At 38.7% G+C, this 22,101-nt stretch overlaps 3 protein-coding genes across 6 annotated transcripts; 1 reads left to right on the forward strand and 2 right to left on the reverse strand.

Moving 5' to 3' along the window:
• Nucleotides 1–406: 406 nt before the first annotated feature.
• LOC101154810 (uncharacterized protein C16orf52 homolog B) lies at nucleotides 407–7,130 on the forward strand. The gene is made up of 3 exons (XM_004080160.4): nucleotides 407–1,113; nucleotides 3,677–3,889; nucleotides 6,187–7,130. The coding sequence occupies exons 1-3, from the start codon at nucleotides 1,008–1,010 to the stop codon at nucleotides 6,369–6,371; spliced, it is 504 nt and encodes a 167-aa protein (XP_004080208.1). The 5' UTR covers nucleotides 407–1,007; the 3' UTR covers nucleotides 6,372–7,130.
• A 2,924-nt stretch (nucleotides 7,131–10,054) lies between these two features.
• Nucleotides 10,055–19,959, reverse strand: LOC101170057 (transmembrane protein 235-like). 4 transcript variants are annotated; one of them, XM_004080218.3, is made up of 4 exons: nucleotides 19,655–19,959; nucleotides 19,502–19,582; nucleotides 19,283–19,420; nucleotides 10,055–10,739 (listed from the first exon to the last, which is right to left on the reverse strand). In XM_004080218.3, the coding sequence occupies exons 1-4, from the start codon at nucleotides 19,830–19,832 to the stop codon at nucleotides 10,507–10,509; spliced, it is 630 nt and encodes a 209-aa protein (XP_004080266.2). In that variant the 5' UTR covers nucleotides 19,833–19,959; the 3' UTR covers nucleotides 10,055–10,506. The 4 variants fall into 4 exon arrangements, with proteins under 4 accessions (XP_004080266.2, XP_020567699.1, XP_011486199.1 ...); XM_020712040.1 differs by having other exon boundaries at nucleotides 19,283–19,582; XM_011487897.2 differs by having other exon boundaries at nucleotides 19,502–19,959.
• A 108-nt stretch (nucleotides 19,960–20,067) lies between these two features.
• On the reverse strand, nucleotides 20,068–22,039 carry LOC101155061 (baculoviral IAP repeat-containing protein 5.2). Its single transcript, XM_004080161.4, has 4 exons — nucleotides 21,830–22,039; nucleotides 20,957–21,066; nucleotides 20,551–20,668; nucleotides 20,068–20,373 (listed from the first exon to the last, which is right to left on the reverse strand). The coding sequence occupies exons 1-4, from the start codon at nucleotides 21,932–21,934 to the stop codon at nucleotides 20,281–20,283; spliced, it is 426 nt and encodes a 141-aa protein (XP_004080209.1). The 5' UTR covers nucleotides 21,935–22,039; the 3' UTR covers nucleotides 20,068–20,280.
• Between the last annotated feature and the right edge of the window lie 62 nt (nucleotides 22,040–22,101).

Here is a 22,101-nt window from a genome sequence, read left to right on the forward strand (position 1 = left end):
GATTATTCCAAGTTTTTGAGGAAGCCTACAGGATTTATTTAAATAAAGGCTGTGGTGACACTTTAAAAAAAAATCTGATTTAAATTTGGATTTAAAAGACAACTTTCAGAAACATCAGAAGAATTCAGCGAATTAACAGGTGGGGCAAAAAAAGTACAATAGATGAGAAGTAAAAATAATGAGCACAGAGCACATTTCCTAACATCGCGAGAATGTAGGTTTATAAGTTTTTATAACTTTTTTTTTTTTTCCCATAAGTTTTTATAACTTTCACAGTCTTTAAACTTTTGAGAGGTTCATTATATTTCAAAATGAAAATCGGTAATAAAAAAGTTTCATTTGGGGATATTTACATTTTTTGTATATGTAATTTAGCTAAGAGAAAAAGTAAATTGAGTGATTTTCAAAGACACCTTTTATTTATGTAAAAAAAGGATCTCGTGTTCTCGTTTCTTTTCTCGCGAGACTTCGAGACCCGACTGGCATGGGGACGAGGGGACTATTTGGGATGAGTTTCCCACGCGGACACCATCATTTATGAGGGCATACGTTTGTGTTTACTGGAAAAACAGTGCTACGACTATAAGTTGGAACAATTTAGGACCTTGAAGGCTGGATTTTACTCATAAAGGAGAAGGCGTTTCCCGCCTGCGACCATCATCATCCGGAGGAAAACGAGCTTCCTTTGGGAGGATTCCTTCAAAACAAGTCAGCTGGAAGCATCAGCTGACTTTTGCAAGATCAAAGTTTAATCGGATTTTTGGAAGGCATATATTATTATTATTATTACCATTAATATTCGTAATGTGAAGAAACACCGGGGCTAGATACTCCCCGATCCCGCGGAGAGAGTGTCCATTCTTTCCTGGCTGGAGAAAGGCCAGAAGTCTGGATCTCCATCCATCATCGGTAAATCCCGGACCAGCCCGGTTCCGTCATCATGGTTGACGCGCAGGGACAACGGGAGGCGTTTTAAACGCGTTCGAAGGGAGAGTCGGAACGCCGACATGGACAAACCCACCGTGATATCCGGTTGTCTGTTCCTGGCTGCAGACATTTTCGCCATCGCCAGCGTCGCCAATCCGGACTGGATCAACACCGGAGATTCTTCCGGTAAACTTCGAAGCTCCTTCCAGATCAAAATACAGCTTTAAAGTATTTGAAAATATGTCGGGACAACAATAATTAAGTGTTAACCCACAAAAGAACATTTAACCCACATTATGATACCACCACCACCGTGCTTCACACTACAGATCTTGAGATATTCGTTCCAGGTGTTTTTAGACGTTTTTACAATACTCAGTATAATGAACTTTTACACTTCTTATGAGCAACATAATTTTATATATTTTTTAAAATGTATTCACATTTAAATGGAGAAATCCTTTTATTTTAGCTCCCAGATTTTAATTTTGAGTTCATGTGTTCACAGAAATGGTTTAATCTCCTCGTTGGCGGTGTAAAATTATTTGAAACATCATTTTTGCATTCTTTGACTTTTGGTTTTTGGGCCTGTACGTCTTCAGTTTTCTGGTCTTTTTAGCCCGGATTGAGCCAGCCCCACTATGGGGCGTAGGTAGAATATCAGGGAGGGGCAGGTCTGGGTGTGCTGAGAGTTTGGGGAGTCTCATCCCTCCGAGGCCCTAAAATGCATAGATAACCATGCTATCATCACATCTTCTCATTTGATCCATGTAGTATGTCTTATAAGTTTTATGTTGAATATTCTTCCTTAAACTCTGCGGTTACCAGGCTTCTTTTCTTCTTCTTCTTTTGATGTCTGTCTGTCCTTATGTTTATTTTTTGCATTTTTCCATTTTTGTGTTTTTATATATATATTTTAAATTTTTTAAATTTTAATTAATTGCAGACCATCACAATTAAGGGGGTATTGGTCTCCCTTTGGCCCATCTGGTCCTGCTCGGTGGTCTGTTTCCTGAAACATTTAGGTGTCCAACATACATTCTCACATTTAACCTAAACATCTTCAGTGACTGGAAAAGAACGGGAACAATCCATTTTTTTAGGGTTATCAGTGGTGTTTTTCCCTCCTTTCAGCACCTCCAGGACCAGCAAAACTAAATGTTTGGTTGATTTTTATTGTTGTTTAGAAGAAAATATAGGCTCCTCCTGCAGGTTAAAGGCTCATAAACATGCTGTCTTCCTGGATGTTGAATGCATCCAAGCTTTTAAAAACATTGTTAAGGTTAAAGCAGTTTCTAATTTGTGACGTTTGCGTCCGCTAAAAGCTTCGGTCTCAACCTCCTAAAGACATCTATTCTATTGTATTCGATTCTATGATGATCTATCTCCAAATTGAAGTCGAGATTTCCCACAAAACCGGTTTGATCGTTCTTTCTGGCTTTTAAAAGATTTTAACGAAATAAAATTTACTCTCTGAAATTTTTTCAGAAATACAAAGTCAGTAAAAAAGGGCATTTTAAAAACTGAAAACTAAATTAATATTTTGTGATATCACAAACTCATTGAAGAAGCTCCTTTAAATTACACAAATAAAGAGATATAATGAACTCAAAAAAACACAAATATAAAAAAATCCCAAACTATAAAAAGTTACTTTCAACATAAGATGATTTTTAGACTTAATACATATTTTATATTCTAAGAAAAGATCGGTTTAATAATCTGATCTTTATAAAACAAATGGAGACATTTAAGAAGAACAATCAGGTTTGTGTCGTCTACTTTTGCCTTACAGAGATTACAAATTATGTGTATTTAAAAAAAAGATTTGTACGGCTTTTTTTTATCTAACATATATTAAAATACTTTTACAATTTGCCAAATCTTTTTAATTCTGGTTAGTACTAGAAAAAAATAGGATTATAATTTGCATTTTGCTGATAACGAATGTAAAAATCCCATTATATTTGACAGCAAAACACATTTCCCCTCGCTAAGATTTCCTCTGGCAGTACAATAGTTTAAACAAACAAGTGCTAATTAACTTGTTAATTATTTTTTTCATTTTTAGTTACTAGTGCAGTTTAAAAACTGTTGTTCGAGCAGCTCTAATGAAGAGTCATTGCTATTTCCACTTTATAGCATGAAATCAAATGTTAGTTTTGGCCTAAAACTTCCAGGAAACGGAAGATGTTCGCTTATCTGGTGTGATGCATTCAGGGGAAGTGGGATTATCCTGTGTTAGAGGCTGAACGGGTCATCCTGCAGGAGGAAGTGGTTTCCTCAGGAATCTGAAGGGTAAAATGGGTCTGAATCAAACTCCAGCAAAAACAGAAACTAGGTGGCCGGGGTCTCTGCTTAAAATATGGTTTAGAGAAGAAATACAGGCTTTTAACCAAATTTAGGAATAAAATGATAACATTTCAATAGCTCTAATGTATTTTAGGGTCAATTGTTCGACTGATTTTTTTAAAATTTTGATTTAAATTTGCTATTTCTACAGATTTCTCTTAGTAACTGCAGAGTGGAGCGGACTCTTTTCATGGACAGATCCATTCTTTTTGACATCACCTATTCATTCATTTCCAAATGTAAAATGCAGAATAAGGTTTTAGTTACTCAGGGAGCCTCCATCGGCTCATTCCTCATCCCTAAAGGTTGCAGAGAAAACTCTTGGGGCTTCACAGCCAGTCGACAAGTGAAGTCTGACACAAACCTGGAGCTGAAACTCTGACTCCCGTCTCTGCAGGATCCCTGAACGTTGGTTTAGTCCAGCAGTGCCAGACCATCCACGGGCGAGATCGGACCTGCTTCCCCCCTCAGCTGCCCGGAGAATGGGTCACCACGCTCCTTTTCATCGTCCTGGGCATCATCTCTCTCACCGTCACCTGCGGCTTGCTGGTGATGTCGCACTGGCACCCCGAGGCCACCCGCTACGCCCGATGGATCGCCTTTACAGGAAGTGGGTGTTTCTCTCTGCCGGAGTTGGTGTTTTTGAGTCGGCTCAGGTGTTCTGCAGCCGCCGCAGGAATCACGACTTTGTCGGTGGGGTTAATTTAACTAAAATAACGAGAGAGAGAAAAAGGAGGGAGAAATGAGGCTGCTGGTTAAAAGACGCTGACCATTAAAAGACCACGCCCCCTTGTTTTCTTTGTCCGGCCAAATAAAGGTTGTAAAAATGTACCGCCACATGACTCATCACTGATAAAGGTCTTATCCCCATTCCATAGGGATAAGACCTTTAGAAAAATAATGTTTTTCATATCAACTATAAACATGTTCATCATTTCACATTGAATTTAGACTGGCTTACGTGAAGCGGGCCCCCTAGTGGTTACTTGGTAAACTGACCTTGCTTCGGCTATTTATGTTCATCCCAGAAGTCCGTGTTTTTCACACCTGTACTACTTCATGTCCAGCTGTTTTCCTTTTCTAAGGGTGGAGAGTTGAGTGACAGCGGCTGTTTTACTTAAATGCATTTACAGGCGTTGATTAAGTTAGAACAGGGGTCGGGAACCTATGGCTCGCGAGCCATATATGGCTCTTTTGATGGTCACATGTGGCTCGCAGACAAATCTTTAATTATAGTTTTTTTTTTTTCATTAGACCAGTCCTTCTCGGGCGCGATGCGATGCCAGAGGCGCGCAGTAGTAACAGTGCTTAGAGAGAGAAATCTGCGCCAGCGCTATCAGTTACTATTATCTATTATTTCACAGAGTTTGTACCAGCTGGAAACCTGTGAATTGACGTGCCTAAAACTACGCGCTCCCGTCTCTGAGAAAGAGCGCGCAGATGTGGAGACGGGATGTTCGAGGAAGAAAGCAGAGGGTGGGGCTGAGGTGTTGTGGGGACAGGCAGCAGGTGAATCGCGCAGGGATTGTAAAAACGTAAAACCCGCTTCCCGTCACTCACTGCAGCGTGTGAGTGTGTGTTTGGCTCCCCGTCTGCATGTGAGCAGTCTGTCTCACATCTACAGAACATTCAGACCTACGATGACGTTTAAAGCCTCAACGCCTGAACGAAGCAGAAACTGACCACGTATCAACCAGACTAGACCCTCAGCAAAACTACCACGAGAAATACTCATCATTTATTAGCAACAGAATAACAATGTTATTAAAAAAGAATCCACAGACTTATTGTACTTTAAAAATGTTGAAATTATATCAAATGCACACATTCATTTGTATATTTAGTTTTAAACAAATTGTCGCGGACTGAGTTGGATGGCTGTTGGGCCGCGTTAAAAGTTCTGGAGTTCATTGAACGCGTCAAGCAGAGATCTGATTGGCCCTCAGTTCTGTCGCTCAGCCTGTTGTTAGGTAGTTTGGACCAATGGGGTTCAGCTATGGGCCGAATAAGGGAAATGGGAGGGCTGCAGCGGGAGCAGGGGAATATAAAGTTGGTAGAAGCGCTCTCGTGTCGGCGGGAGAGATTCAGGAGTTGCTGAATTAATTGTACGGCGTTTGTTGCGGTCTGCAGTAATCGGAATAAAGAACTTTAAAAGAGGTTAAGTCTCCGTGCCTCAGTGTGGGGAAGGGACACTACATTATTGTATGGCTCTTTCGAAATTACATTTCAAAATATGTGGCATTTATGGCTCTCTTGGCCAAAAAGGTTCCCGACCCCTGAGTTAGAAGAACAACTTCCCGGCAAAAACTCTTATCTTAAAAGATCCACTCCGATCAAAATCTTGTTCTTCTGGCACTTTCCTGATGATGGAGCACAATTATAAAGAAAATTTAGCTTGAAAATTATATTTCTGAGTATTTCTATATTTAAATTGTTGTGAAATGAGGATCAGACAAAAAAACTCGTATTTGTGATGCCAACAATATGCTTGGCGAGCCACAAGGCCCCTGCTCTGAGCTCTCAGCAACTGCAAAGGGGAATGGGGGCGGAGTTGCCTCTCGTCAACAGTCCCTCCCACAACTTGGAAGTGAATTTCTAATGAACTTTGCAGAAACTATGTCCTGGAAAACTAGTTTTTTTTTAAATGGCTAAAAACAGCAGAATCATAATTAAAAGATCACAGGGAACACTTTGAAAATAGATCAAAATATGATTGGAGTGGGTCTTTAGGCATATTTTTAGTTTTTAGTGGTTGGTATTTGACCTCTGACCCGGGTGATAAATCTTTCAGACATGTATTTTTTCGTCATTTAAGAACTTTTAAAGCCATTCTTTGTATACGAAAACTATATATCTTGCTTAAAGACGTACAGCATTGAGCTCCTCTTGTGGTCTTTCCTCCCGCAGTGGTTCTGTTCTGCATGGCGGCGCTCATCTTTCCCATCGGCTTCTACGTCAGCGAGGTGGGAGGGCAGCCGTACAAGCTGCCCAACAACACCATGGTGGGCTCCTCCTACGTGCTCTTCATCATGTCCATATTCTTCACCACAGTGGGACTCCTGTTCGCCGGGAAGGTTTGCTTTCCCGGCTGACGCGCCACAGAGTTTGAATTCACCTCTTCAGGGGGTCAGATGTTCAAAAGGCTCCGAGATGTGAGTGGACCTTCAAAATAAAAGCTTTCAAAAGGGGCCTTAAGAAGAGCACAGCCATAACTAAAAAAATTTAGGTACAAGATGTACATAATTGATTCAACTCATGGGTTGTCTTCCCTGCTAACATATTTGACACTATTTATTTAAAAGCACTATTTTGTTAATTTGTAAATTTATTTTTCACAGCTTCTCCCAGTGTTTTCGGTCGACCACGTTGCCTTAAAAATGTTTTTTTGGACCAATATTGTTGTTTTAGGAAGGATCCCAGGAAAGAGAGACGGTAAACGATGATTAAATAAACTGATGTTTTGCTGAATTAAACTTTTTTTTAGTGAGGTAGGGTATGTACTCACTTTTTAAAGTCATTTTTCTCCTTTTTATGCATTAAACAAAAAGTTTTGCACATTTGAAGTCTTCTTTGGACGTGGTTACTGTCTTTAATAGAGTAATTATGCAGCATTAAAGGTAATTGTTCAAGCATTTATAGTAAAAAAATAATTGATGAGCTTTTTTTTTTTTAAATGAGTTTTGAAACTGACCAAATGTTTTCTTTAGAAAAACTTCTTTATTCAAGACAGCTGCACACCTCCATAGTTGTCTGTATTTTTTATGAAAGAAGAGACAAGAAGTCTTGTCACATTGTTATGTAATGTTTGAGAACAAAATTAGAATAATCTCATTAAAAGTGACTCAAATGTCTTTGGCTTTCTTCTTTTTATCACCTAACAGGATAAATTCAAAGCCTTGAGGGCCAAAAACATTTAAATATCTTAAATAAACGGCACATAACATGTATGTTTATGATGTATTTCATTTTGGATGGTATAGAAATACCAACTTTTGCAGCAGAAAATAACCTTTTTCATAATTTTCCTGCATGACAGTTTCAGATTTTTTTTTTAATCGGAAAAACCAATTTGAGGAAATCAAGTACAAGTAAAAATGACAAAAGCAGGTTTCTAGTTTTCATAAAATAAACAGTTTTTCCTACAGAAAAAGATTCTCTTCTGTTTCTGTTTTATTTTACATGAATGGTATTTCCTTTATAAAAGACAAAGTATTCACTGCTAATGTAACACTTAGTGATTATGGATGACACAATTAGAATAGAATAGAATATCTTTATTTAAATTTATAGCACTTTTCCCAAAACGAATCACAAGTGCTTTACAAAAGTAGTATAAAATCATATCAAAACACAAAGAAGTAATAAAATACAATCATAATAATAAAACATAACACTGTAAAACGTAAAGCAAGGAATAAAATCAACTAAAATAATTAATAGTAATTGATAATATATAATTGATTATAACATTTCAATTATAATTGATAATTGAAATATTATTTAATTGGAATATTTAATACTTTTTCTGGCTGTAGTCGCTTTTGGGAAACCCATAAAACACAATTTAAGGAAACTAAATTTAAAATAAATCCGTTTTTTTAGAGGACAAATAAATGAAGTAGACACTGAAATGTAGGTTTAGCTTGAAAAAACAACAAAATAATTGCTTGTAGACACCACAAAGGTGAGCCTTTCTGTACAGAGTACTAGCTTTTACTTGTTACATCATTGTATTTTACATTTTTTGTTTTGTCAGGTTTAATGTCTGAATACATTGATTCAATTTTTTATGACTTAAATTAAACATACATTTAGTTAATTTTTCTTAATTTTAGTGCACTTTTATCATTCAAAAAAAGAGGCAACTGTTTTTTTATACTTAAAATTTTGCACAATTTTCACTTATTACAAGAATGTATGTATGCTTATAGAGTTTTATTTTTTATTAACAGATCCAGAAACAAATGTGTGAAAACAAGAACAAGCCTTAAATGCAGTTTGGTCATCAGATAAACATGGTAACATTCTTTTAACCTGATGTTTTTTTAAAGCGTCTTGTTGAAAGCTGTTAAAACCAGCTGTAAATGTTTCATTTGATGGTTTTTTTATTAGGACTGATGAACAAGAAACAGCATTTTAAACTCTAACTGAGATTAAAAGCACAAATAAATGAAGCAAATATGCCACAAATAACAAATTTGATCAAAACTTATAGCACAGCAAATACTGATAATAAATGAGTTCTCTCTTTTTATGTTTAGCTTAACTGTCTCATGTAATCAACAGGAAGGTTTATACTAAAGTCTATTTTCATCTATTTTCTTTCAAAATTATCTTCATGTTGCACCAAAAGGAGGAATAATGATTCCAACCATAAATCCGAAGGATAAATGTTTAGAAAATGTTATAGACTTACATGCAAATACCTTAAAAAGTCAATATATACAGCTAGTTTGTTATTTTAACGTGTGGTATTTAGTAGGGCTGCACAATATGTATTTTAGATATTTAAATATGGATGGGAGAGAACTTTTTGCAGCTCAAGCAAGAAAAAACTGAAGTCTGGGTAATCAGTTCTGAAGCTGAGAGGGATAGGGACCAATTTTATCTGTCAACCAATTCTATGACTACATGTAAGGAAGCTCGGTGTGATTCTAGATGCAGATCTGAGCTTTGACCAACATGTGAATCAACTAACTAAATCTGCATTTTACCATCTGGAATATCGCCCGAGTGAGATCCTTTCTCTCTAGAGCCAGTGCTGAAATCTTAATCCATGCTTTTATTACACTTTGAGGATAGATTGTTGTAATGCCCTCCTTTCTGGTGTAAAGAAAACCACACTCAATCGCGTGCAGCTAGTCCAGAACTCTGCTGCACGCCTTTTAATAAGAACTAGGAAGAGGGAGCACATTACAGCAATCTTAAAATCCCTGCACTGGCTCCCTGTCCAGCTTCAGGGTTGATTTTAAAGTTCTTTTAATAGTTTTTGAGAGTGTCCATGGTCTTAGTCCTTCTTTCATATCCGACTTGCTTTTAACCTATGAACCTCCTGCTGAAGGTCCCCGGGGTCAGGACAAAAAAACCACGGCGAGGCCTCGTCTAGAAACTACGGGCCTCGTCTGCGGAACAGTCTACCTGAGGATGTGAAGGCCTCATCTACAGTCGAGGTTTTTAAAAAGAAATTACAGACACACCTTTTAAAATCAGCTTTTAATTCGATTTTATGTCATATCTTTGTTTTTTTTTTAAGTCTTCATTCTTTATGTTTTATCACATCATTTAATCTGTTCTATCTAGAATTTTTACTCTTCTATTTTATCACATACATATTTGTTTAATCGAGATTTTTTTGCGCTTATATTTTAACACATATTTGTTTCATGTCTTTTAGCCAAATTAGACTGTTTACGAGTGTTTTCTCACTCTGGGGTGCTCATCTATACTGACACCCCGGCCAATAGGAGGACAGGGCAGACGGCACCTTCTGTGTTCTCTCTTCTTTAGCATTTTTTTTTCTTTAGTCATTTCTCTTTTACTTATGTTTGTTTTTGTGCATTTTATTGTGCGGGGCTTATTTAATTATTTATTGCATGCATTGGGATTGGTGTTTTCTGCATTCTGGTTTTGTTTTTATGTTCAGCACCTTGAGCTGTTTTGTACACGAAAGGTGCTATATAAATAAAATTAATTTGAATTTGATATGAGGAAAACTTGCGATATTGGTGATTAATATTGCGATAGCGATATAATTTGCGGTATATAAACAAAGAGCAAAACAACCAAAAACATAATTCCCATTTCATTGCAACAGTTTAAAAATGACATTCCAAATGACCCTCGTTGACATAAATTTGAGGTATATTGCGCAGGCCTAGAATTTGGTAGTTTTGGGATTTTATTGATTAAAAAAAAAAAACTAAAAATCTTTCTTTTGTACCTCTATTGTGCTATAAAGTGTGATGTGATTACACCAAAGCAGGGAAGAATAACTCAAAAACCAGCCTTTGTTCTCATTTACACTAAACAGATTTTCAAAAAGTCAAATTTAAAGCTGTGAAAGAAGATTTTATTATCTATTGATTATCTATTAAGGTGTAGCTGTTAAAGTGGAGCCACACCAGGAGCAGTAAATGTATTAAAGACCTAAAGAAAAGAGATCCACGTCCGTCAAACCCTGCCTGCTGCCTCCCTCTGAGTCCTGTTCCGTCACTTGGAGGAAAACGGTTAGTAAGTTAAAACGGCGCCGCTCTGCTGCAGTTTGGCCGTCTGAGCAGCAGCCAGCAGCAGAACGCCGGCGAGGAGCTCCAGGGCGTAAGACAGCCAGGCCAGACCCAGAGACCATCCGAAGGAGGTGTGGATGTAGCTCAGACCCTCCTGCCCCACCAGCCGCTCCGTCTCTGCCAGGGCCTGGTGCGAGTAGATGATGTAGAGGGTGGCACCGCACAGCGTCAACAGACCTGGAGATTGAAAAAGGAAAGAAAAGAAAAGAAAGTTCTCCAGGGAGGTGGCCCTTTCCTCAGATTACACGTTTTTCACAATAAAAGCGGTTTGTCTGCAGAGACGACAGCACCAGCTGTTTTTTTTTTTATTGTGACAAATACAAGGAGAGTTTTGATCAACAAAGTATCATTAAAGATCCCCTATGATCATCTTTTGATCTAATATCAAGTGGTCTTTGAATTAAGATCATGCTGTATGCCCAGCGTATTTTCTACACCACAAATATGATCTTTTTCGAATGTTTCTTTTAAATCTGCTCCTGATTTTCTATTTGAATAAATAAATACTCAGAAAAGTAATTTTAATTGTCCTCCATCATCAGAAAAATGCCACAAGAACATGTTACAAACATCCTTTTCACCAGAGTGGGTCTTTATGAGCGCACATTTGTCACGCAGGATCTGTTCGGTATCGGAGAAGGACGAGTTTCACTGTGTTGCTATTGGAAACCCTTTTAATTTTGACGGCTGGCTCATGGGATTTTGGTCGTTTCAGCAAAGCTGCTCAGGATGGGACTAATAAAGATGCTACTGCAATTGCACCCTGAGGTGCAGCAAACTGGGAATACGGTGCATCTGATGTCTCATTTTTATGCACGGAGAACGGAGACTCTGTGAGAGACGGAGAGACTGCTGGGAAACGAGGCGCAGGAAGGACCACCCTGACCGTCACCAACCCAGCTTTTTTTTTTAAGAACCAGACTTTCAGTTCCGTCTAATTGTTTTTCTTTTCGCCTCTTGCCTCAACTCCAATCTGACTTTTTGATTTTCCTGCTGTAAAGCGACGACAGAAAAGTCCTTCCAGACTAATGTCATTTACACTAAGAACCAGGTCGCTTTCACTCATTTCTCATTTCGGTGAAAACTCTCTTCAGAGGGCCAGTAAAACTGTAGGACAGCCCAGCGAGGCACACACGAAAACACACATTAGCCTGTTTAATGACTGGAGAGGAGCCGCTGCAATATTCCATTTGAGGCACAACAAAGCAATCAGTGAGGAATTAACCTCACACATATACAATTAAGTCCAGAATTATTGAGTACTACAACTCCTGACCCTGGACTCTGAAAAAAAAAAAAAAAAAAAAAAATCACACTAAACTTGAGATTTCCTGTCCGGTCTTTCTAAAGAATGTTTAAGTTTGAAACTTATGTTTTGATAATCCCATCATTTTCAACAGCTGTTTTTCCTGGTTTCCAATTTTTAAGCCAACTTCAAAATGAAACAGTCAAGTTGAATCTGTGGTCAGCAAAAAAGTATTTTTAAAAAAATTAAAAGGAATACCAGTACTTCCTGTATGAAGTTGAATGGAAAACAAAAGTAGCTGGAGCAGGATGAGTTCACAAGTTAACCACTAGGTGGCTCCTTGCAAGTCAGTTTCCCTTTATCCACATCTAAAATGGCAATACTTTAAGTCAGATGGCAATCTATAAAACTAAACTTTGGGACAAATTTGAGATATAAAAGGAGACAAACCAACAACCTGGGTATACTACTCCTTTAGCTCTAGTGTCAACTTTCTTTCGACTACCGTAACTCTACAACTGTTTACGCAATTGACGAAATTCAGCAGCTTTTCTCCGCGACAGAATCGGCGCAAACTGTCAATAAGTTACGGTATTTTATAGAGAGTTATTTAGGTGTTGCCGGTGACCGTCCATCGACCTGCCGTACGGGTGCATGTGACGGCTCAAATTCTGTCGAGTTTATGCATCACTTTTTGCACCACTAATTCAACGTGGATCCACGTGGAAATGCATACCTTCTGTACTTTCTAACAGGCTGCTCAGCCAAACAACTGTAACAACAAGAATCCTAAAGAAAGCAGAGTCTCTGTTCATGTCAGGGCTCAGAAAAGAGCAGTCAACAAGCTGACTGGCTTTAATTCGGGCCGTGATATCATTTAGCTCATTGGCATGCGTTGCTCATACCCAGAGAACACATAAGAGTCTTTGTTGAGGAAGTGTTTGACCATCACAAGCTCCTTTTTATGCAGGTCATAAGGCGTTGGTTGAGTGAGGCAGATTCCCAGGCCCTAGATTAGGAGAAACTTCATTACAGTAATAAAAAAAACTAAATTGACATAACAGAGACAAGAACTCTGTCAATAGCTACAATTTATGCAGTTAAAGACATTTGTTAGACTGTTGTATGGAATCAGTGGGATGAAAATGCTGTAGTTTTTTTCCCCTCCACTTATGAGATGATTTCATCTAATTAGTTTTGTGGCAAACATTACACAAGCTTCATTTGAGACGCTGCTCTAAATGAGCTTTACTCTGATTATTATAATTTTTTTTGCTTCAATCTGTGATGAATTTTCAGTCAGCGGGGTGTTTTTTTTTTCAAAGTTAAATGATTCTTCAAGAAGAACAGCGAGTACAGAGACATATTAGCAGAGATGGGAATCCTGGGAACTCCTCAATGAACGATGGAGAAAGATCCAGGTAAAGAAAGACGTCTCGAGCATCGATCACATCCAGCATGGAAGATGACCTCTTTAGTCCATCATTTTACAGCTAAACCGATCTCCCTGTGCACACAGTTACTGATCAACCACCGTGTGCAATGAAACAATAAATTAGAAGCTGCGAGTGGCGTTGTATAGCCTTCAGGTGCTGGCTGCCCTCAATACCTCCCAATTACCCTTTTTTTACCTACCCTCACAGACAAACCACTGCCTCCCTTTATCTTTGCCACCCTTGTCAGAGCTGCCAGTCATGAACCCCCCCCCCCCCTTTTTGTATTTTTTTGTTTTATCTCCATAGCAACCATTTAATTTTTTGGTCACATGTGGGCGGTGAACAGATCCATCCAATTTTTAGAAGAATCTGCAAAAGTAAACTTTTGGATTTCCTTGGCAACTGAGGTTTGTTTTTGTTAACCACACCGACATTTTCAATATGGTCCTGTGTATTGTTTCGTTCAGCTTGAGCCAACGATTCATTTTCACAACCTTAAGGCCCGTACACACCGGGACGAATATTCGCCAGGCGTTATTCGCCAGCGTTTTTCGCCACGTTTTTTGTGTTCACACCCAGGCGATTTTCGCTGACGATGAGTGGAGTGAACATGCAATTTCATTCCCTGACATTAGATGGCGCTTAGTGTAAAACAGAAATACTCCTGTACACAAGGTGGCGCTGCGCAACTTTACGCTTCTTAAAGTCGCTTTTCACTCAGAAGAAGAGAGCAAGTATTTACACGCTTGTCAGAATCAAACAAAGAAAACATGAATATTTCAAGCACCAGTAGCTCCAACTGGTGCTTGGTTCGGGGATGTTTTAGAATGTCCGTCATTATTGCTTCGCGGCTGTGTAGACGCTACTTGGCGTCTATCTTCTTCGCTGGTATGTGTGCTCAGCAAGGCAGTTTTGTGTTTGAGCGCCCCCAAGTTGTGTTTTACTGTAACTTCAGAAGCTCCAGACACGTGAGCAAAAGCGCCGTTCTCATTGGTCGAGTAGATTTCGACGCGACGCGTCGAAAAAAAAAAACGAACCCGAGGCGTTTTTTTTTTTTGACGCTTTAACGCCTGGCGTTTTTTCGCGTCGGTGTGCACACTCTCATTGGGGCCCTTTGTTTAGTCACGAGGCGTTAAACGTCGGCGAAAATCGCCGGCGAAATTCGTCCCGGTGTGAACAGGCCTTTATGGAAAAAATGTCCGAGCAACAGGGAAACACCCCTTTTGAGAGCTTGACACACTAACAGCATTAAAAATCTTTAAACACTGTTTTTTCCCCCCAAAGGGCTAATGATGGTCAAGGATTTAGGAGGCGATAGATCAAAGTCCCGAGCTGGGCCTAAATTGGATTGTGGGGGGGGGGTCAAGATTAAGACCTCTTTCCAAGGTCAAAGGTCAACAAAACTGTGGTTACAGACTTGCACGTGTGTGAATTTTCCCATATCGTTAGCAAATACGATTCGAATTTCAAAGTTAACCTCAAAGTTGCTGCCAAGCCGAATGTCCTGTAGCCATCCCATAATGATTTTAAAACGTCCTTTGGATTTGTTTTGTTGTGGATTACGAAATATTTTTTTGAGCCCCATTCAATTTCAGGGTTTCTACCGCTGTGATGTCATCTATTTTTGTCCCCAAAATTCATTTTCATGGGGTGTGTCTCTGTTGAGTTTTTGAGTATGGGTGAAATGTTTGCTCAAAGACGCAATAAGAATGGTGAAAACGATCTGGTCCGTGAGTCCAGGACTAATGTGGGACAGAATAAAAACGGTCCTGAACTACAAATGATTTAGTGGTGGATCCCTGACTGCTAATACAAACAGTCAGCCGTTGTTTAATCCGCTTACATTCTCTTTGGAGGTATTCCTGCATAGCATGCACATGAATTTAAGCACTGACAACACATTCGTTGCAAGATTTGTGGGCATTTCTATAGTTTTCAAACCTAAACCTGGAATAGTTCGGTCAAAAATCCATTCCAGATTGGTTCGCATTTATTTATAATGATATAATCATGATCAAAATGTACTGATTTCCACTCCTCCTGTGTCAGAAGTTTGACCCGGCTGCACTAATTCAACGTTATAATTTCTTGTGTTAAGCTTAATCTTGACCGTTTTAAATGTTGTGCCATTGATCGCGTTAGCAGGTTAGATGTAATCAGCTGGTCAACGTTGTCATAAAACAGTTGAGATATTTTAGCCTCACTGGATCTGGATGGAGTTGTAATAGTCCCGTAGAAGGAATTAGATTACGACAATCCCAAACGACTTTAGTTCTGATTTTTGCGTTTTTCTTGCATTCTTTGAGTGGCGTCTTGAAACGACCCCCACAGTAAATCTGTACTTTATGGATAAACTAAGTCAGGTTCTGTAGCTCACTGCATTAATGTTTTTTTTTATTAACCAGAGTTGAAAGAGTTAAAGGAAAACACCTAAAATAAATGAAAAGATCTATAAAAATTGTAGATTGTTAAAGTTAAGTATTCAGCGGTTCAGCTCATTGTTGCGTCCTTTTTAAGTAAAGTATTAAACAACTAGTGGGGGACAGGAACGCCCCAGGAATTTAGGGAAAGTCTGTCCCACAAAGCAGCCCGTAACTTTCAAAAAGATAATTTATTTTTAGCTTAGTCATTTCAATTCATAACACAATCAATGCTTCTTCTATAAACAGAAGACTTTTATTTTCTAAAATGTCATGATCTTTTATATTGGGCTAGAAATAAGATTAAGAAAGCTTTGTCCCCCCCCCCCCCCCCCCCCCCAAAATTCTGGCTTTTACTTTAATATTTTTATCTGAATTTGTCTCTTAATCAATAGAATGATAAATCAGATCCCAAATTGCTCATTTCTTTGAGATTTTTTGTGCAAACTTATCTAGAAAGATGCAAATAAAATGAACAAAGTTTTGCACGTTTGTCAACTCGTTTTAGGAAATCCATAGGATGACAACCAGACGAATTCTGCAAAGAAAAAAATTTCTAATTTAGGTATATTTGTAATAAAACATGTTCCATTTTTAGAAATATGCGAGTCTGACAGTCACACGCCCTCTTTGGTTGTGGGGCTGATGTTTGGATCCTCAGAGCTGCAAATTCCCTGAAATTATGGTAATTGGTCCCAGAATCTCCTCTTACAAGAGCTCAGCTGCTCTGGGCTGAGTCGGCTCGTTCTGCACTAATGTCACCAAATGCTTCACGAAAAAAACAAAACAGGAATAAATTTGTTTGTTTTTATTGTCAACAGTTCTCATTATAATATGTTTTAATGTGCCAGTGTTCAGGTTTGTGCTCCTTTCAAATGATTCAAACACTTATTCTGAGGTTTGAAAGTGATTTTTTTGGGTGGAATTTGACATGTGAGGGGTTCTCATAAAGTTCAAAATAAAACTAAGCTAAGTTTTAGTTACACCCCTCATGGCAAATATCTCAGACTTCTTTCTCTTTCGGCTTTTCCCATCAGGGGTCGCCACAGCGAATCATCGTCCTCCACCTCACTCTATCATGAACATCTTCTACCCTAACATTAGCCAACTTCATGTCCTCTGTTAAGACATCCATATATCTCCTCTTTGGCCGTCCTCTTGCCCTCCTGCCAGGCAGCTCCATCTCCAACATCCTTCTACCAATATATCCACTATCCCTCCTCTGAACATGTCCAAACCATCTCAGTCTGGCTTCTCTGACTTTGTCCCTAACACAGGCAACATGAGCCGTCCCTCTGATGTACTCGTTCCTTATCCTGTCTAACCTGGTCACTCCTAAGGAGAACCTCAACATCTTCATCTCCGCTACCTCCATCTCAGCCTCTTGTCTCTGTCTCACTGCTACCGTCTCTAACCCATAGAGCAGAGCTGGTCTCACCACTGTCTTGTACACCTTTCCTTTGAGTCTTGCTGACACTCTTCTGTCACACAACACTCCTGACACTTTCCTCCACCCGCTCCAACCTGCCTGCACTCGCCTCTTCACCTCTTTTCCACACTCCCCATCACACTGAACTGTTGACCCCAAGTACTTAAACTCCTGCACCTTCTTCACCTCAGCCCCCTGTAACCTAACGCTTCTACCTTGATCCCTCTCGTTCAGACACATGTATTCTGTCTTACTACGACTGACCTTCATGCCTCTTCTTTCCAGAGCAAACCTCCACCTCTCTAGCTGTTCCTCCACCTGCTCTCTACTCTCAGACTACAAAGCATTTTTGAAGCAGGAAGTCTTTTTTTTGCACTTCTGTCTTTCATGCCATTATTGTTTCTTGTGATACAAAAGGTCAACAAAGGTTTTAACCTTTTTTTTATTAAATTCTAAATTCAGTTAAGGATCAAATTAAGTGTTTCTATATGTTCCAGAGATGCACTACAGGCATGGACTAATGAACAAAGATGATTCAAACCAAATTCAAATGATTTTTTCCCCCCTCGATCGGTAAACAACTTTTTTTTCCAGTAAGGTGTTGATAAATGCCAATTCTTTTTGGAGCAACAGTACTTTTAAGGTCTAACAAACCCTCATTTCGCAGTTAAAAAAGCTCAGTTTCTATTAGCAGCGGCAGCAGATGTTCTCTTTTATCTCCTCAGTGCGACCATTAGTGTTAACTGTAATTTCTTTTAACACATTAAGAGCTGAAGGGAAAAAACCCTGAAAATAGATCAGAGCCCAAAGAAAACCCTTCATTTCCTCCCAAACATCCAGAAATTCAATTTGCACACATCGATGCAGCTGCCTGAAGCTGCCGGGACTTTTTTTTTTTTTTTTAAGTTTAATATCTCTGTTTTCATAAAAGAGAAAACAAATTTCCAAAAAAATGTTTTTCATAGCTGGATGTCTCAGATTCATGTCAGGGTGTGGTATATACAGACTCTTTGATGTTTTTCTGCATCTTTCTAGAATTCTTCACATCGTTTTTGCAACTTCAGGTCATTCCTTACATTCTTAGCAAAAAGTTTAGATCAATTCAAGTCTCACAGGTTAAAAAACAGAAAAATTAGATAAGATCTGTGAGAGAAATAAAGTTGAATAAAAGTCCAAAAACTCACACTTTCATATTGGCCTATATGTACTTCAAGCCTATCCATTAGAAAAATACTACGATATAATATATAACTACTGCCTGTACACGGCTGCTGCAACAGTTGAATTTCCCAGTTTACTGACTTCTTAGGTTCCTCTGTTATCAGACACGGTTGTGTTTTTCTCATACCTGACGTGAATAAAAAAAAAAAAAACACACAATCGTGTCTTAAAGAAGTACTTAAGAAGTCAGTAAATAATACAGTTCCCAGTTTAGGATTAATAAAGTATCTTTATCTTAACCCTGGATAGCCCAAAAGCAATTTATTTCTGCTCTTTGAACGTTATTGTGACCCCCCCGAATTGGAAAATAGTAATTGCCCAGAACCTGAAATAAATAAATATTTAAATATTTAAATAACAAAAAAAAAAAAATCAAAATAAATTGAAATTTTTAAATAAAATGTTTGAATTTAAATATTAAAAAGATCAAAATAGAAAATAATAAATTTAGTTAAAAATATATAAAAGTAAAATGTAAAATATTAAAAAGATTAAAAAAGAACAAATTGAAACAAAAACAAATTGTCTTTTTGACCCAGTTTTTTTTTTCTTTTTCCTGAGGTAAAACAATCCTGCATAAAGTAAACCCTTTGATAATCTTAAGTATAAGTGTGTAACTGAAGTGTGTAACTGAACTAAATCAATCAATGCTTTTTTTTTTATTGTGGCTATTTATGGACAAATAAAATGAATTCACGTTGTTCGTTTCAGAAATCTGCTTTCTTCGCTGTGCTTTTGTATTGTCATTACAGCTTCAAACCCCTTTTTGAAGCTTTTAGCCGTTTCATTTTGTATTTGCTGTGTTTTTCTCCAGAACTTGGTGCATTGTGCTTTCTGTTGTGACTCTTTTCTGACCCCACTGATGTCCAAAGACACCTCAGATGATCACAGCATCTTCATTTTTGCACCCGACTCTGACCTTTGACATCCAGACCTTCAGGGGATTGAAGGCAGGAACTGAAACTCACTGCAGATGAAGAAGTAGGAGGCTGTGCCGGTGAGGAGGACCGGGCTCCGGGCCAAGGAGCTGATCAATCCACAGATGCCTCCAAACAGCAACAGAACCAGGCTGAGGGGAAGCACTACCACTATGGCACTGTGCATATCTGCAGGAGGAGCAGACGGTTTGTGGAGCATCAGTGGAGTTGGGGTTGCACCAAAACTGCAGATTAATGCAGAAGACTCACTCAGCAAGCGCATCTCCGTCTCAGATAATCTGGAGAAATCGGTCATAAACGAGTCAACTGAATCGGTCTGCGTCCGTCCACCTGAAAGAAGAAACTGTGTTCCTGCACCAAAACAGCTCGTGCTCAAACCGCGAGGCAGAAGTTGCAGCTTACCTTCGTTGATGCGCCACAGTCCAGAGTGCGAGGTCAAATCTTCAAAGTCCGTGGCGTTCTGGGGGTTCGTTTCTATGATGTACCAATAATCGGTTCCGAGAGACGACGCCAGAAAGGCGAAGCTTAGAATCCCGCAGATGCCGGCTGAGATCACCAGCGCGCCGAAGCTCACCTTCATCCTGCGCGCGCGGAGGTCCGTGCGTAAAGATCGGTCCGTATCCAAAATTTGAACCGCCGAGACGCTCAAAACAAAACGCTAGAGAGAAAAAACGAGCACGCGCTTCTTATGATTTAAATTCTGAGAGAAAGATGTGGAAACATCCTCAGGCTTCACTCAAATGACAGGAGCAGCTGCAGAGAAGTCAGTTTGGGAGGGACGCACGCGAGCCGCGCATGGATGGAGCACGTGTCAATGTTTTTGGAACATCTTTATTTATACCGTAATAATAACAATAAAAACGAACAGTTTTAAAAAAGAAACAAATATCAGTAAAATGCGATGAATAAAAATCATTCAGGATATTTATATACAACACAACAAAGAGGACAAAAAAAATCATAAACGGGAATCACTGCACTGACAGCCGTTTTCTTTTGAACCCCCTTCTCCTTCCTCCACTCCAGTGTCACTCTTCTCCTCTGGCTGTCTTGATGATCTTCTCTCGCCTCACTTTGGCTGCCTCCTCAAACTTGGTGATGGCTTCAATGCACCTTTTTTTCTATGGGAAAAATGATTGTTACTATAATAGCAGAAGACTGCTCGTCTCATTAGGAGACATTACATTTTCTTAAGGAATTATTCTGCTAGTCATCAGTTTTGGATTATTAAAAAACAAAAATCTATAGAATATTTAGAAATGTGCCCTAAGAAGTCATGGAACCCCATTCAAACATACGGTGATAATTTTGTCTTTCTCCTTTTGGAGTTTGAAGAATTCTTCCATAGTCAGGTCCTCAACGTTTTTGGTTAAAGAGATGAAGCTGCAGGAAGGTGCGTGAGATTTGTGCTCCTTCCTGTCAAAAAAAAAAAAAAAAACAACACAAAAAAATAAATAAATAAACAGATGCTTGATGTATGAACCCACAAACGACAAAAGGTTATCATTAAAGGACGACTGACTTGCAAAAGTTACCTGTAAATGTCTAGAACTGTTTCCGGAGAGAAGAAGAACTTCTAACATTAAATAATAAACAAAAGTCCACACATGTCTGCTTTTCTCTATGTACATTTTTAACTTTCAGGCAGCTGATGGCGTTTTCTCTACATAGATACATAAACAGATGCAGCTGCATAAAACTCACTGTGGGTCGTCGTCTGGCTCCCAGCCCTCCAGCTCTTTGAGGCAGAAGAAACACATGGCGATGTCTGGGCTGTTGTCTGAGGGCGTGTGGACAAAGCCAGCTCTGGCCATCTACAAGAGAAAACACGCCGGGAGTTTCACTTCTAAACATGCAGTCTTTCAATTAAATATGTCAGTTTTTACACTTATAGGAATCAGGAATCTTTATTGTCATTTTATCACATGATAAAACAACATTAGGTTCTCTGGTCCCGGGCCAGCCGTTTAGTGAGACACGAATAAATCATATAAATATGATACGGTGTGGTTCCTGTTGAGTATTGCACAGAGAATATGTTATAGTAAAGCAATAGCATTATAGAAATTTTGTTTTGAGGCAACAATTGACTAAAACGGCAATTTGTCCCAAGTAATTCCCTGTAGTTATCAATATTTTGAGCATAACATCCTCTGCTGCTTTGAGTAAAATGCCTTTTTCCAGGATACAGGAAATGAACAAGAAAACATTTCAAAATAAAAGGTGATAACCAGGAACCCAAAGATTAACTTTATAGTTGACTATAAAATAGCTTAATAAAGTGAGTTAAGCATCACAGTTTTGAAAGGCTTTACTTTATTATTATTTTTAAATTAAAATAAAGTAAATTACAATGGATGGGTTTCAACAATGCCTCCCGCTGTATGACTGTAGAGATTAAGCTTTAAATTTCTGTGACATTTTACCAAATGATGAACTTATTCTAACGTATAGTTGAAGGTTTGTGAACGACAAAATTTAAACTTTACAGTAAATTGCGTTGTTTTGAAACCTGTCAGCTAGCATGGCCTGTTTCGTTGCTTACGGACTAAACACGAAAGGCTTCTATTCACTCACGTTCTCCGGGGTGCAGGTGCAGTCTTTGTCGAAAGGCCAATTTTCAAAGGTTTTCAATCTGTTTTCAAAAAGATACATTTTATCTTCCTCGTTAAACGGGTCCATCGTCTTTTATGCCAGACTCTAACTCTTGAACTAACAACAAGATCTCCCAAAAATGTTGCTAAGCTAGAGGGCGTTTTTAAATTTCAGCGGTTGGGAACGTCGGCTGTTTTGATTGGCGGATGAACGTCACATGTCTTCTGGTTTCCGCTTTCATTTTTTTTTTAATT

This window comes from Oryzias latipes, chromosome 19 (genome assembly GCF_002234675.1).
Source record: "Oryzias latipes chromosome 19, ASM223467v1".
Lineage (NCBI taxonomy): Eukaryota > Metazoa > Chordata > Actinopteri > Beloniformes > Adrianichthyidae > Oryzias > Oryzias latipes.

Bases quoted from the DNA above. Each gene is read 5' to 3' on its own strand.
- LOC101170057 (XM_011487896.2), bottom strand. From the start codon at position 19,832: ATGAAGGTGAGCTTCGGCGCGCTGGTGATCTCAGCCGGCATCTGCGGG. The intron at 10,740-19,282 runs GTGAGTTTCAGT...TTCAATCTCCAG, and splicing joins CTCCTACTTCTTCATCTGCA to GTCTGTTGACGCTGTGCGGT.
- LOC101154810 (XM_004080160.4), top strand. From the start codon at position 1,008: ATGGACAAACCCACCGTGATATCCGGTTGTCTGTTCCTGGCTGCAGAC. The intron at 1,114-3,676 runs GTAAACTTCGAA...CCGTCTCTGCAG, and splicing joins CAACACCGGAGATTCTTCCG to GATCCCTGAACGTTGGTTTA. The intron at 3,890-6,186 runs GTGGGTGTTTCT...TTCCTCCCGCAG, and splicing joins ATGGATCGCCTTTACAGGAA to TGGTTCTGTTCTGCATGGCG.
- LOC101155061 (XM_004080161.4), bottom strand. From the start codon at position 21,934: ATGGACCCGTTTAACGAGGAAGATAAAATGTATCTTTTTGAAAACAGA. The intron at 21,067-21,829 runs GTGAGTGAATAG...TTTCTCTTGTAG, and splicing joins GCACCTGCACCCCGGAGAAC to ATGGCCAGAGCTGGCTTTGT. The intron at 20,374-20,550 runs GTATGTTTGAAT...TTTTTCCCATAG, and splicing joins AGAAAGACAAAATTATCACC to AAAAAAAGGTGCATTGAAGC.